General features: G+C 36.1%; 1 protein-coding gene across 2 annotated transcripts in view; it reads left to right on the forward strand.

Moving 5' to 3' along the window:
- GRK3 (G protein-coupled receptor kinase 3) overlaps window positions 1–13,039 on the forward strand; it is a 163,132-nt gene that overhangs the window by 101,302 nt on the left and 48,791 nt on the right. For both annotated transcript variants that reach the window (XM_072415418.1, XM_072415419.1), the window contains exons 5-9: window positions 485–559; window positions 6,926–6,987; window positions 9,504–9,555; window positions 11,026–11,117; window positions 12,232–12,331. In XM_072415418.1, coding sequence (XP_072271519.1) covers window positions 485–559; window positions 6,926–6,987; window positions 9,504–9,555; window positions 11,026–11,117; window positions 12,232–12,331 — 381 coding nt within the window. The remainder of the gene's footprint in view (window positions 1–484; window positions 560–6,925; window positions 6,988–9,503; window positions 9,556–11,025; window positions 11,118–12,231; window positions 12,332–13,039) is intronic.

Raw genomic sequence — 13,039 nt, forward strand, 5'->3', positions numbered from 1 at the left:
CAAAAGATGGTTGACATAGCAGCATGGGAGGCCATGTCAGGATCCATGTCCTATTACTGTATTAGGTACTATGACATAAGTCCTGCAGGGGCGCACATGAGTTCAATAATTCCCGGCACATGCAGGATTGCCGGATATATGACAAAAAGCTGACCTGCACATTCATGATCAGACGAATAGGAAGGATTATCGAAGTCCTGTTTTTTAAAAGTGGAAATTCCACTCTAATACTTTGGAAATTATGTTGACGCTTACACTAATCCTGTTTATGAAGGTCTATATTGATAAAATGACAGAAAATGAGGTCTATATTGATAACAAAATGACAGAAAAGGCTGAGGCTAGGATCAAAGATTATTTTACTGCGTTCAAAAAAATGCAAATACATTTATTTGTAGCCCACATAGATTATTTGCCATTATATATGTTTCTTAGATTCCAGGAAATGACTTTTTTTTTTTTTTAATATATTTTTAATCCTTAGCCGTTTTCCAAGCAAGCTGTAGACCATGTTCAGGCCCACCTCGCAAAGAAACAAGTGCCCCCTACTCTATTTCAGGTAAGAATTGGAAATTCATTCCTCGTTCTTGGTAAAGGAGGTCTTTAAAGGATAAGCTTAGTTTATTTTATGCAACTGCTGTGTATTTTTACATTTTATGCAATTTAGGTTCATTAAAAATATGCTACATAGGAAATGTCAGCCAGTGTTTGGTTTCTGTTGCAATGTAGCTCCACTACTAATTGTATCTAGTTAATGTACATGTAAAAGTCCTTTACAGCTTGAGACATAAGTTCTCATGTTGGAAAAAAAAAATCTGGGTTGATACTTAGGCTAGGGTAAGCTATCTTATTTTGATGATTTACACATGAGAGTCTTTGTGGCTTCCAGGTAAGCAGCCAGCTTGGCTCAAACAAATATACTATATTTTACAATTATTATCTGGAATCCTCTAAAATTGTATTTCAAAGCATGAAAAATATGCCCCCGTTGTGGCCACAATTCCCATGTTGGACTGGCAGTTCTAAAGTCCTGCTGCAGACTTTGCAGCAATGTTGGCTTTGGGGATCTGAATCCTCCATTATTCCTAAATCTAACTTTATTGCAAAGCTGCATTTAGTATAATGCTGTGGTCGTTGGGGGGAACCACTTTTCTGCTTCTATTCAGGGTATTGTGCAAAAGAGCCGTTGCTTTACTAGGTAAGCCCAACATTATGTAATAATATGCAGATGCATTTTTGTCTTTTGCTGTTTAATTCTGATTTAAACAAGGTTGCTGTTGGTTATGTAGAGGTTCTTTGGATGGGTCTAATTATTAAGCCAAAACACATCTTGTAAGGTATGAAACCCTGGCAGACAAATACTAACCAGAATTTCATCTTTTGATATTTCTCTGCTCATAATTTTATGGTGAGGTTCTACAATTTACATTAATAGTTTACTGTTCAGTACACAACTTTTCCCCAAGAGCTTTGTGCAGAACAGAGACATTGTATTGTGTGACCTTCCTGAAGACATTCTTTATATTGCTGTGAGAGTGTTACTTATATTTGTCAGTTCTCAAACTTCTAAAGTACAGTAAAACTAAAGTTTGTATACCTTGTACTAAGGGCGAAATATTATCAACCGTAAATTTACAACTCTATGATCTCTTATTATACCTAATCTGGTTGCAGGTACAGAGGAAAAAGTGTAATTAAAACAAAATCCTTGATAAATCTTGATAAATAATTAGCCTGGTTAAACCATATTGCATGGCTTTGTTTTATAGCTATCTTAGTATGTTTGAGCAGAAACTACATACATGGGTTCGTGTATTGGGAAATTCTAATTGCTTTGATTTTCACATATTCAAAACTTTAAAACATAAAGCAGATCTAGGAGAAATAAGATGTAACCTGCCATTGCTGAACTCATTGTAAAGAGTTTTCTCATTGTAGAAAAGCTTCTTACAACTTCACTTTTTTAGTTCAGGTCCTGGTCAGGAGGGAAGAAAGAATGTCAAAGTAATAGCACTTGTCTAATAAACAACTGAAATACAGTGTGTTAAGAGTAGCCTTTTAGTGTCTAAACACAATTTATGGTAAAGCTTTGTAAACTGAATTATGAGGTTAAATGTATATTTATTTTACGATCAGTGTGACTAAGAATTTCAATGCAAGTCCAGAAGATGACCACTACAGGTGAATGGGGCGAATCCCCACCTTAGCAGTAGTTTGCAGTTTTAAATGAAAGAAAATGGGAAGTCAGCACTTCTATTTAAAAGCACATTTCAATGTAAAAGCACTTTTAAATACATATTTAATAAAGCTGTATCTTTTATGGATTATTCTCGTGAAGGGTTTGATGTTTCTTTTTGATTTTGCTAACCAGTTATGAAATTAAGTTTGCACTACAATTGTGATAAAACTATATGAGAGCTGGAGAAATGTCAATGTTTCTTGCGGTGGTTAGAAGTTTAAGGGGCATAGTTATCAAACAACCTTGAATCTACCTGCTAATCATCGTTTAATTTGTAGAGAATGAATAACCACCTTTTGATTAGGTTGTACATCAAACAGACAAGTCTGACACCACCCAAAAACAAACAAAAACTTTACTACCTCCATCCTTTCCCTATAGGAATGATGATGCATTGATGTCAATGGGTGGGGGTACCTTCACCCTTCCTGCAGCAGTTTCTCTACCGTTTTCTTTATGGGAATTAATACATTTAGTGACAGTCGGTGGGTGGGGATACTTCTTCCATCATGTAGCTCTGCTCCCTATAAGGGAATAATGTGTTGATGTCACTGGGTAGGTGTTAGCACCTCCGTCGTCATGCAGACTAATACAGCAGTGCCCCAATTCCCCATAAGGGTAAAAAATACACAAGTGTCTGTGGGTAGTGGTCAACCTGCTCCATCTGCACTAGTGTTCAGTGATATGAGCCTGGGGATAGAAAGGAACATCTTTACAGTCACTTCCCTGGCACTAGGAGTGTGTATGCATTGCCACACTTTTAGTCCCTGGCGTGTTATCCTTGGCTCGCAGAGCTGCTGTGTATTTGGTCAGCACCAATGTAGATTCCTTCTCCACTGCATTGGGAATGATACACAATATTATGAAACAATATGTAGCAAATAGTCTGCAATAACAATGAAAGGTTATAGGCTATAAGGGCCAAACTTTTGTAACAAAATTTATATTAATGTTCAGTCTCTGCAGGCCCTCTCTTATGTATGGGGCTCTACAGTGACTGCTGTGGTTGCAATGGTGATCTATACGCCATCGTCTCAGGTTTTTTTTATTTTGATTGTGATTAATATTTACACCTGGTGATGGCGCTGTAACACACTTCCTGTCCCAGGGTTATTACTACAATTTGTTTGTGTTGTATCTGTGAAGCTACAGTGCTGGTACCCTTGACATTGAGTACAGAATATCCTACTTTTTATCTCTAAGGCATGGGGAGGTTTTGTAGTGCACAAAAATATCTAGGAACAATATATTTGGTAGGTGCAGCACTGACAAAGAGCTCAGGCAGTTACCACCTAACACGATCTTTGGCAACTTATACAAATGTGTATGTAGATTAGATAGATAGATAGATAGATAGATAGATAGATAGATAGATAGATAGATAGATAATGAAAATAGCTAGCAGCTGCAGATTGTTAGAAGTAATTACCTTCTAAATTAAAGAACTAATCACTTTTATTGTCTCTGAGGAAGCTAAAATCCCCCTTTGATTTTACCATAATGCTGCTCTTTCAGAGAAGGAATGTAGAAAAAGAGGTGTTGCCTTCTGTCACCAAATATAACACAAAAAACAACAGGTGAGATTTGATTTACAACCCATAGTTATTAGGATACAAAAAGTGAAATGGCTTTTTTCAGTTTTAGGTTGAATTTCGGATTGAACTGTCAGAGTAATAATATAGAATTAGCTTTGAATGAGTTTTATTACAGGTAAATAATGTTACTAAGGCAAAGTTTTAAAGAATAATTATCCTTACTGGATTTCTTGATGGTTTTTTTGCACTCCATCTCAATATGGCGAGTGGTTTGCTGTTCTTAAAGGTGCACCCATGTTCCCACTACCGTACAGAATTTGGTTGGGGCATGATGATTGTTGCAGCATCCCAGGCATGTGTTTAAAGCAATGGACAGGCTGAATTTGTCATGCACAGTTACAAATTTTTGCAAGCAAGAGGTCGGCAATATCCCAGGCAAAAACGACTTCTGGTATTGGGAAAATTACTCTGCTTCTGCAATAATGTCATTAGGGGAACATGCTCACTACCAAATGGCCTGTCAGAAAATGAGCATTAGCCTGCTATGTTTAAATTTGCTTAAATCAAGGGTAAGCTAGGTAGCAAAATTGTGCCTGCAAAATTGTAGTTTCCATGAGTCAGAGGTCCTCATATGTTACGCCTCTTTGCCAGACATAGGGGGGTATATTATGAAGGGTCATAGACCCCAGGTCTTTCTGCATGGTGGCTACATGGGAAGGAGGTCTGTGTAATAACCTAATTTTATACCCCTCCCTTTTGCTTTTTTGCCTACATGAGAAGAAATGTGGCTCTTCAGCAACCAGTAGTTGTATAAAATGATAGGCAGGTCACATCTGGTCTGCTGTATGTCCACTTGCCGCCACTACATCAACTGGCCATTTTACTGACACCCTGCCCCCTTCCATTACACCAGCACTGCATTTAACCACCGTGCTCCCATACACTAACCTATTTTCTGCCAATGCATTGAAGTGTACTTCTGTCATTGTTGTTCACTGTGCTGACTCATGTTACCCTACTCACTACATTGCATGCAGTTCCACACTTGCCCCCACTGCCCCGAGGCACAGTATGCAAATACTGCCACTGCAATAACATTCTTCCACTGTGTGATATGCTGAATGTCCATTGCCAAAACTGTGCCCGTGCACTTTACTACAACCAACACACTCTATCCAACTTATTACTGCAGCAGTTTGCACTTTGTCATTTTACTGATTCCTGATCCCTTATCACCATAATTGCTTTTTCATTAATGCACCATCACACGTTTTTACACTTGCTGCACTGCTCGGATGTGCTCTTTTATTTGCCATATTATACATTTATTTGCCGTAAATACATTGGTGAACACTGGCAGTTCTGGCCACTACATAAACGGAACTTCCTTGACCTTGCCTGTTTAGGAACTGGCACGCTTTTGCTAGTTTAGAATATATATTACATTGGAACAATACACTGTTGTATTTGGCTTTATTATCAATGCAGCTCTAGAAGGTGAAATTATTTTGTCTGTTTTCCCTATGGGTTGCTGTGTTAATTGTTTGTGCCAAGTGTGCCTGGTGCCACTTATCTTCCTGTCCTTTCACACTGATTTCATTTTTACAAATAAATTAAGCTTCTGTCTGCAGACTGAGCACTATGAAAAGTTGACCTTGCAGTTTGAATTCTTAAATAGGAATTAATTTGCTATTGTAGTTTTTATACATAAAATCTGTAAGTGGAAGAATGACACCTATTCATATTGGAAAACCTTAGCAAGTAGCAAAGACAATCTTTACATTTGCACAGTTTTCCTGTTTAGTTCATTTGTTTGGGCTAAATCACTAAAGCCAAAAAAGTACATGATTGTGGGTGGTGGTAAGTAAAAAAGAATAGTGTAGAAGTAGTGTTACAGCTGTACTGTTTTTGATTGATAAACTGAATAAACTATTAACTATAAATTTAGTATTTATTAAAGATACTGTAGTCGCAAAAAGACTGCAAAAAAAATTTAATATTTACAATATTTGCTAAATATATGTAATACATACCTGAACTATATTTACAAAAACAAAATTCCTATCCAAACAAAAACTAAACAAAGCTAAGATTCACAAACAATTTACTATGTATGTAGCCATTTTTCAAAGCTCTCCAAGGCTGGAGAGGATACACTTTCATTAGTGGGTGATCCAGAAAACCTGGAATGGATTTCTTCAAAGTAATTTGCTAGCAAATGTTTTCAACCTCGCACAAGATTCATTACAGGTTTGCTGGATCACCAGATTCACTGATGAAAGTGTATCCTATCCAGCCTTGGAGAGCCTTAGTAAATCGTCCCCACTGGAAGAAGACCTGATGTTCCTCCATGCCCTTATCCAAGCACCCTTCAACATTCTCCAAATCTCCAAATCCAAATATTTTCACCACCACCTCAACAGGAAGAATTTTTGTCATTCAAAGCACCACACTAATACAAAAAATATATAAAAATCAATGTCCTTATGAGTCTGGAATGCTCCATATACTCACTCCACATAACCTATGCAAGGAATACCTAGAACACTTTCTACCCTTTTGTAAATTACAATGAAGGGACAATGAAGGGCAGAACCTGTTCCATAGTCCCTGATCTCTACTATTCCACTACGTTTCCATTTTATGCACCCAGACTCTCTTGAGGAATGGTGCTACCATATCTCCCTCAAGAGAAATTTACCAATAAATGTAAGTCAAGTTAGTACCCTAAAATGCGTGGGAATCTTTTTCATGTTTATTTTTAACCCCTATCTCAGGATTTGATTTTAACAATCCCTTAAGGCCAATAAACTATTGTAAACACCCCCGGTAGTGGTAACGTTTGTCTCAACCCCCATAAATTCTTGAGTGAAAAATATAAAATGCAGCATTTGAAGTTTAAAAAAACAAAATCATATACTGACTACTACTGATGTGTTTTCTAACTGCATGTTTATCAGAAAACAACATTTTTTATGACAGTGGTCCTTTTTACTGTGCTAGTTTTAATCACATATTATCTTCTGTTATTTAATCGTATATAAAATTCCCATTGTCCTGTCCCAGTGAAATTTTCCTGCATCTTTTTGCTAAGATAATATATTATTGCCTTTTGAAAGCACTCACGCATGCCTTTGTTTTGTCATTACAGCCATATATAGAAGAAATTTGTGACAGCCTTCGAGGAAAGATATTTCAGAAGTTTATAGAAAGGTAAGAGCAAGATTTTATATCATCAAAGCTTTTGAAAATAAAGTAATATACAGTGAAGCACTTTTTTTGCCTTACCATGCAAAAATTTGTGCGGAAATAAAACTTTGTATTTTGTTTCTGTAATTACACTTGTAGAAGCATATTTATTTTACATTTCTATGATAGCGAGCAAAATGTAATTAAAATTAAATATAGAAATCTTTAGATATATTACTCCCCTTCAAACAAGGAGTGTTTCTCATTGTACCAGTCCTCTGCCAGAATATTAACACAGTAGTCAGTGACCACAAGCTAATATTGATATTGGCTTTCCATTATCCACTTCTGTGCAATGCCCACACTGCTGAAGATACCATTCATTAAAATTGGTTTTGGGTGTGTAGCTGGCCAAGCCCCATCAAGTCCTTCACAGAGGAGCAGAGGAGAGCCAGTCACGTGACTTAACTGTCATTGTGTTCTATTGGCTTTAGAAGTATGAAACTCATCTGTTTGCTTTATTAATATATGGCATAGCCATATCATTTCTCTTTACATAAACTCCATAGTAAAAACGAATCTTGAGCTATTGCCTTGCGTAAGGCAACTTTGTTTCTCATTGGAAGCTAGCCTGATGTATATTTTGGATAGTGGGGATACTGGGAGATTAACATAGATATTCCTTCCCAAACACCTTCCTTGTAAATTACATGTGTGGCGTTTTACATTACCAAATAAAAGTTTCTAATTTATTAGGTTGATAAAAGCTCTCCCCCATTCCCAGTGCAAAGCTTAAAGACCTGTAACACATTTTCATTGTAATCTATACTGAGAGGCCTGCATAGTAATGCACATTCTTGGTTTCTAAATGTTCCAAGTCTTGCCTCATGACCTTTGCCTTCATACAGTCTGGACTCCACAGAACTTGTTAACAGGTTCTGTTGAAATCCGCAGTGTCTAGAATGTGTGTACAAAGGGAAAGCTGCATGACTGGGATGAATTTGGAAGTCACAGAGGTCACTGCACAGAAAGCACAAATACTTTGAAGGGATTGTGGAATGTTTGCTTGAAATATTTACATTTATCCTAATACTTAAGTAATCCATAGCCATACCACAAAATACAATAAAATCAGACAACAAGTTCCATTTTAGTGCAGACATAAACATGTCACTTAGTTTTAGACTGTCCAAAATTAGGTGTTTCTCCTAAGGAAGCTTTATTAGCGAAACGCGTTGAGATTGCTTATTAGTGTTTATGCATCAGCTGGTAAGATTCTCAGAACTAAAATGAAGCTTTTTGTCAGATTTTATGGTATTGTATAATTTTTTAAAAAGTAATTTATAATACCATTATGTACCTCAATACTCCTGTGTTTTGAATGTTGTAACTATTTCAGATTTGGTACCATTCAGTGGGCCTATGATACTTGGCTTATCTAGAATTCAACATTGTATCAAAACAACAATTGTAATTGCCGCTGGTAATTAGCACTTAACATAAAGCAAAAAAAAAATGTATTAGCTAGAAATATACAGTTCAGAAGTTAACAGGTATTTTTGAATGTGGTACCATTTAGTGACCCTTTAAAATTGCAGGTAATTACTCCAAATGTAAGCTTTATACATTGCATATAAATTGTTAACAAAGGAATTTTAAAAACAAAATGTATATTTAATAATACGTAAATATGTAATTTAACCCACTTTAAAATCCACAGTCCGAGAATTAATGTTCCCCAGCATAATAAATGTTCTGCCCAAGAGAGGGGTTACTGTGTGGTTGATCATGCACTCATCACTGAACCACTTCAACTGGTATCTCCCCTCCTATTGTGTGTTATTCCCCCCCCCCCCCCCTCCTAGATTGCAAGCTCTTTGGGGCAGGGTCCTTCTCCTCCTGTGTCACTGTCTGTCATTTTCAACCCCTATTTAATGTACAGGGCTGCGTAATATGTTGGCGCTATATAAATCCTGTTTAATAATAATAAATGGTCTCAAAAAATGCGCTCACATGCAGACCGAAGGCTCCATTGACAAAAATAAAAGCTTTTTGCCTACTCTGATGATCAATTTTATAGTAAACACTCTGTAAATCCTTTAAACACCTTTTTGTTTCAATGCATCAGTTTATCTAAAAGAAACTAAAAGATCAGCTGAACTTTAAACACTAAAATACATTGGTGCCACATACTGTATTTCTCTTCTTTTCAATATGAACACTTTCATGTGTTCCTGGGTCTGTTTCCTTAAGCTCTGTATAAAAGATTGTATGTGTCACTTGATCCTTTGCTCCATTATAAGCTACTCATTGAAAATATGTTTTTAAAACAAGACAAAGAAATCCAAGCTTTATTGTGGTCATGATTCACAGCCATAAGGGTTCCCCGAATATTATTAAAATCATTGCTTGTGATTTCAGTCATAGATAATTTTAGGTTGTGTATAGCCATGTGCCCTCTAATTGTCCTTCGTAATTTTTGTTTTGGAAAGAAACCGCATCTTGTGTTAACTGTATATTTGTCTCTTTTTCATTAACAGTGACAGGTTTACAAGGTTTTGCCAGTGGAAAAATGTTGAATTAAACATCCACGTAAGTAAATTGAAATAAATCATTGTTCCATAAGCCAAATAGCCTTTAGGTAGTTTTATTTTGCAAATAGGTTACCTATTTAATGAAAAAATGTGAATATATTGTTTTCTTTTAGAGATACAGCTAGATTCATCAGAAGTTCAATGAAAGCAAACTAGGTTGCTGTAACACCCTGTGTTATATAAAGCTAAAGAGTAATCTGCTAATTTTTTGCCTTGGTTCCTCCCCTTCATCAAAATGCTAAAAATAAAAAAAACCTTTGTTTTTATTACTTAATAGATTGTAGATTCAGCAATGTCATCACCAAATTGTTGCAATGTAGGTAGATTATGGCTCGTAGTAGTCAGGGCTAGATGATTTATGGACAGGAATGTTGCTGCAGCTTGTAATGCACACTGGTGAGAAACTGGTGTTCAGTGAAATCAAAGTAATGTCGTTACAGCATAACGGTCTGTACAACTGTGCAAACGTGAAGGTGAGGTTGGAGTTTAGCCTAAAACCCCCACATGCTACTGGAGAGCTCAACATTTCCTTGAGCTCAAGGAGGAAGAATATCTCTTCCCAAACCCTTGGTTCATTTTTTTTTTAATTGTTTTAACCCCCTGAGCGATAATCCCGAATGTGGCTCGGGGTAAATAAAAATGCTGAAAGTGATAACCCCGAGCCACACTTGGGGTAGCTAAAAGCAAAAACACTTACCTGGTCCCATCGCTGTCCTGCGCTTCGGATCCTATCCTCGGCCCGTCCTCTTCATCTGATCTTCTGCCGACGAGTGCGCTGACGTTCTCTGTGATTTCCCGGTGACGTTGTGCGTGCGGGAGGCGCGGCAGGAAATTCTAATTGTTTTGTATTGGATCCAGTTTAAAATAACTGTATTAAATCTAATACAAATAAATCATTACAATATCTCTCTCTCTCTATCTCTCTCTCTCTCTCTCTCTCTCTCTCTCTCTATCTATCTATCTATCTATCTATCTATCTACACTACTCTACAGTTATATTACAGGTTTCAGTATTTAAATTTATTAAATATTGGACATACTGTATGTACTGCTTTTGGCATAAAAATACCGACATAATTAGACCGCCAGGGAGGTTAATAAATGAGTTTGTGGCATTTTGGTCCTCATATTTTTTATCTGTACAGCCTTCCTAGTCTATTATTGAGCAGACTTGCAGACTTATCTTCCTCTATAGGTAGAGGCATCTTACTTACATTCCTAATTAAACTTTCTGTCTCTAACTGAATATAGAGACAAACATTCTTTATATTTAAAAAAAAAAAAGGGATTCAATTTTGTAATAAAAATTGTACACTACAGTACATTGTTCAATTTTTTTTTCAAAGAAAATCTTATGATCTTCTAATATGGATGATTGCTAGGTTTCATATGCATATGGTTGTGATTCATCATACTTAGATATGTTGTCATTCATGGATTTGACCTACTGTTTTTCTCTTAATTACAGTTGACAATGAATGATTTTAGTGTTCATCGAATCATTGGACGAGGTGGATTTGGGGAAGTTTATGGGTGTCGGAAAGCAGACACTGGTAAAATGTGAGTCTTTAGAATCAAGAGACCACTCTATGTATTTCAGTTCAAATAGCTTTCAACCCTTACACTGGATTTGTAGTCAGTGGCAATTTTGTGGAAGACATTCCTAGTATTTATATATTAAAAGCAAAGATTTTAGAATAACGAAAATTGAAATTTTAATAAATGGGTACCTTACAGTTCAAGTCTTGTTTTGTAATACAAATCTCCTTTGCATCTCATGTAATAATTCTTATTGTTATTTTAATAATTAAAGCATTGTAGCTTTATTGTCCTTTATTGCAAAGCATTACCTTCTTTTTTCTGTAGATGATGGGAATAGCCTTTCCACTTCACCCTCTGGAATGTTTTAACATGGTTGCTAAGTTTTTTATTCCCCCTAATATTGACATTGTGAATGCATTTTTTTATTCCAATTTAGCGCCTGTATACTGTATGTAAGTTAAGTGTGTAAAGTAACATATACTATTCAAATCGGCCTCTTCCTTGTCCTTCCCCGGAGATTATGCACCTCCAGCACACCAAGAAATCTTACTTTCAGCACACAAACTGGTCTTTCCCAAGTGACATCCCAACCCCAGCACAGAGATTGTCAGGTGTGTTAGCCCCCCAGTATCCTGTCTCCAGACATGTGATAACCTCTAAACACCTGTTCCCCTGCCCATGACTGCCATCTCCTCAGCACTCATTTTCCAGTATATGTGCTTTTAACATCTCTGCGACTATTCTACTTATGTACATTAATTCCTCAGATGCCAGTACCTTTTAATATAGGGAGCATTTCCCCGCTTCTGTTGTTTGCCTGTATGGTTATGACCATACTCTTTCATATTCTTATTTAGGAAAATGATGCTGTCTGACACTGTTTGTCAATAAAGTCAACTCATCAGGATATAGAATGGTTTTTCCTCCCTTCTGATAAATTAATAACTCCTTTCTTCTCTCCTCCCTTCTATTTTAATGGATGTTACTTGCTAAATTTATATTAAATCTTAAACTCAGCTAAACAGAGCTTTTGTGAGAGTCTGTTCTGACTGATGGCCATCTCCATCTGTTTGTTTCTCTGAGGGCAACTTAAACTGAATTGATGTAATTGCTATTTTCTGTATTCTCTAAGGTATGCGATGAAATGCCTAGATAAGAAGAGGATCAAGATGAAGCAAGGAGAGACCTTAGCCTTAAATGAAAGGATTATGCTATCCCTTGTCAGCACAGGGGTAAGTTTCTGAGTTTTTTTTTTTCCTTTATAGTTCTATATCTTCACTATACATGATGATATGGTGAGTATGTACAGTTATTACAGATACCAAATACAGAAATACCTTTTGAAGCTCTTTTACAGAGACATTGAACTCTGGATGCACAATAACTGCATTAGACAAAGCTTAAAATTGTCTTTCATTGCCATGGTTACCAAGGATGTTGGCAGAATGGTTGTTACTGTTCTTTATAAATGGATGCCAAGTTTGTTGTTCGAAAAACACTTTCATTTCAATGTATAATCAATGGTTTCACATAGGAAGTACATTCAGTTTCAAATAATAGGGCTTGTAATAGCATTACAAATTGATTTCTCCAGCCTGCCTAATCCAATATCCATAACTCTTTATATAAGGATACTCTGTAAGGCCATATATTATTTATTTTACATTTAGTTATAATTTTTGCAGTTATGTAGTGGCCCATGAACCCTACAGCAGGACAATTAGCTATTGTCTTTTTGATAGAATGTCCACAGAATGCTTGGTGATGTATGACCTTTTTTTAATTCTTTATAGTTTTTTTTTTTCATTTTGATAGAATATTTTTTCGATCTAGGTAAACATATTTTGATTGTTTAGAGTAGGTAACCAATGATTGGGGTTTACTATTGTTTCTGTTTTTGTAATTATTAAACAATTATCTGATATACTGGTTTGTCTATG

Source organism: Pyxicephalus adspersus, chromosome 6, assembly GCF_032062135.1.
Source record: "Pyxicephalus adspersus chromosome 6, UCB_Pads_2.0, whole genome shotgun sequence".
In the NCBI taxonomy this organism is placed as follows: domain Eukaryota; kingdom Metazoa; phylum Chordata; class Amphibia; order Anura; family Pyxicephalidae; genus Pyxicephalus; species Pyxicephalus adspersus.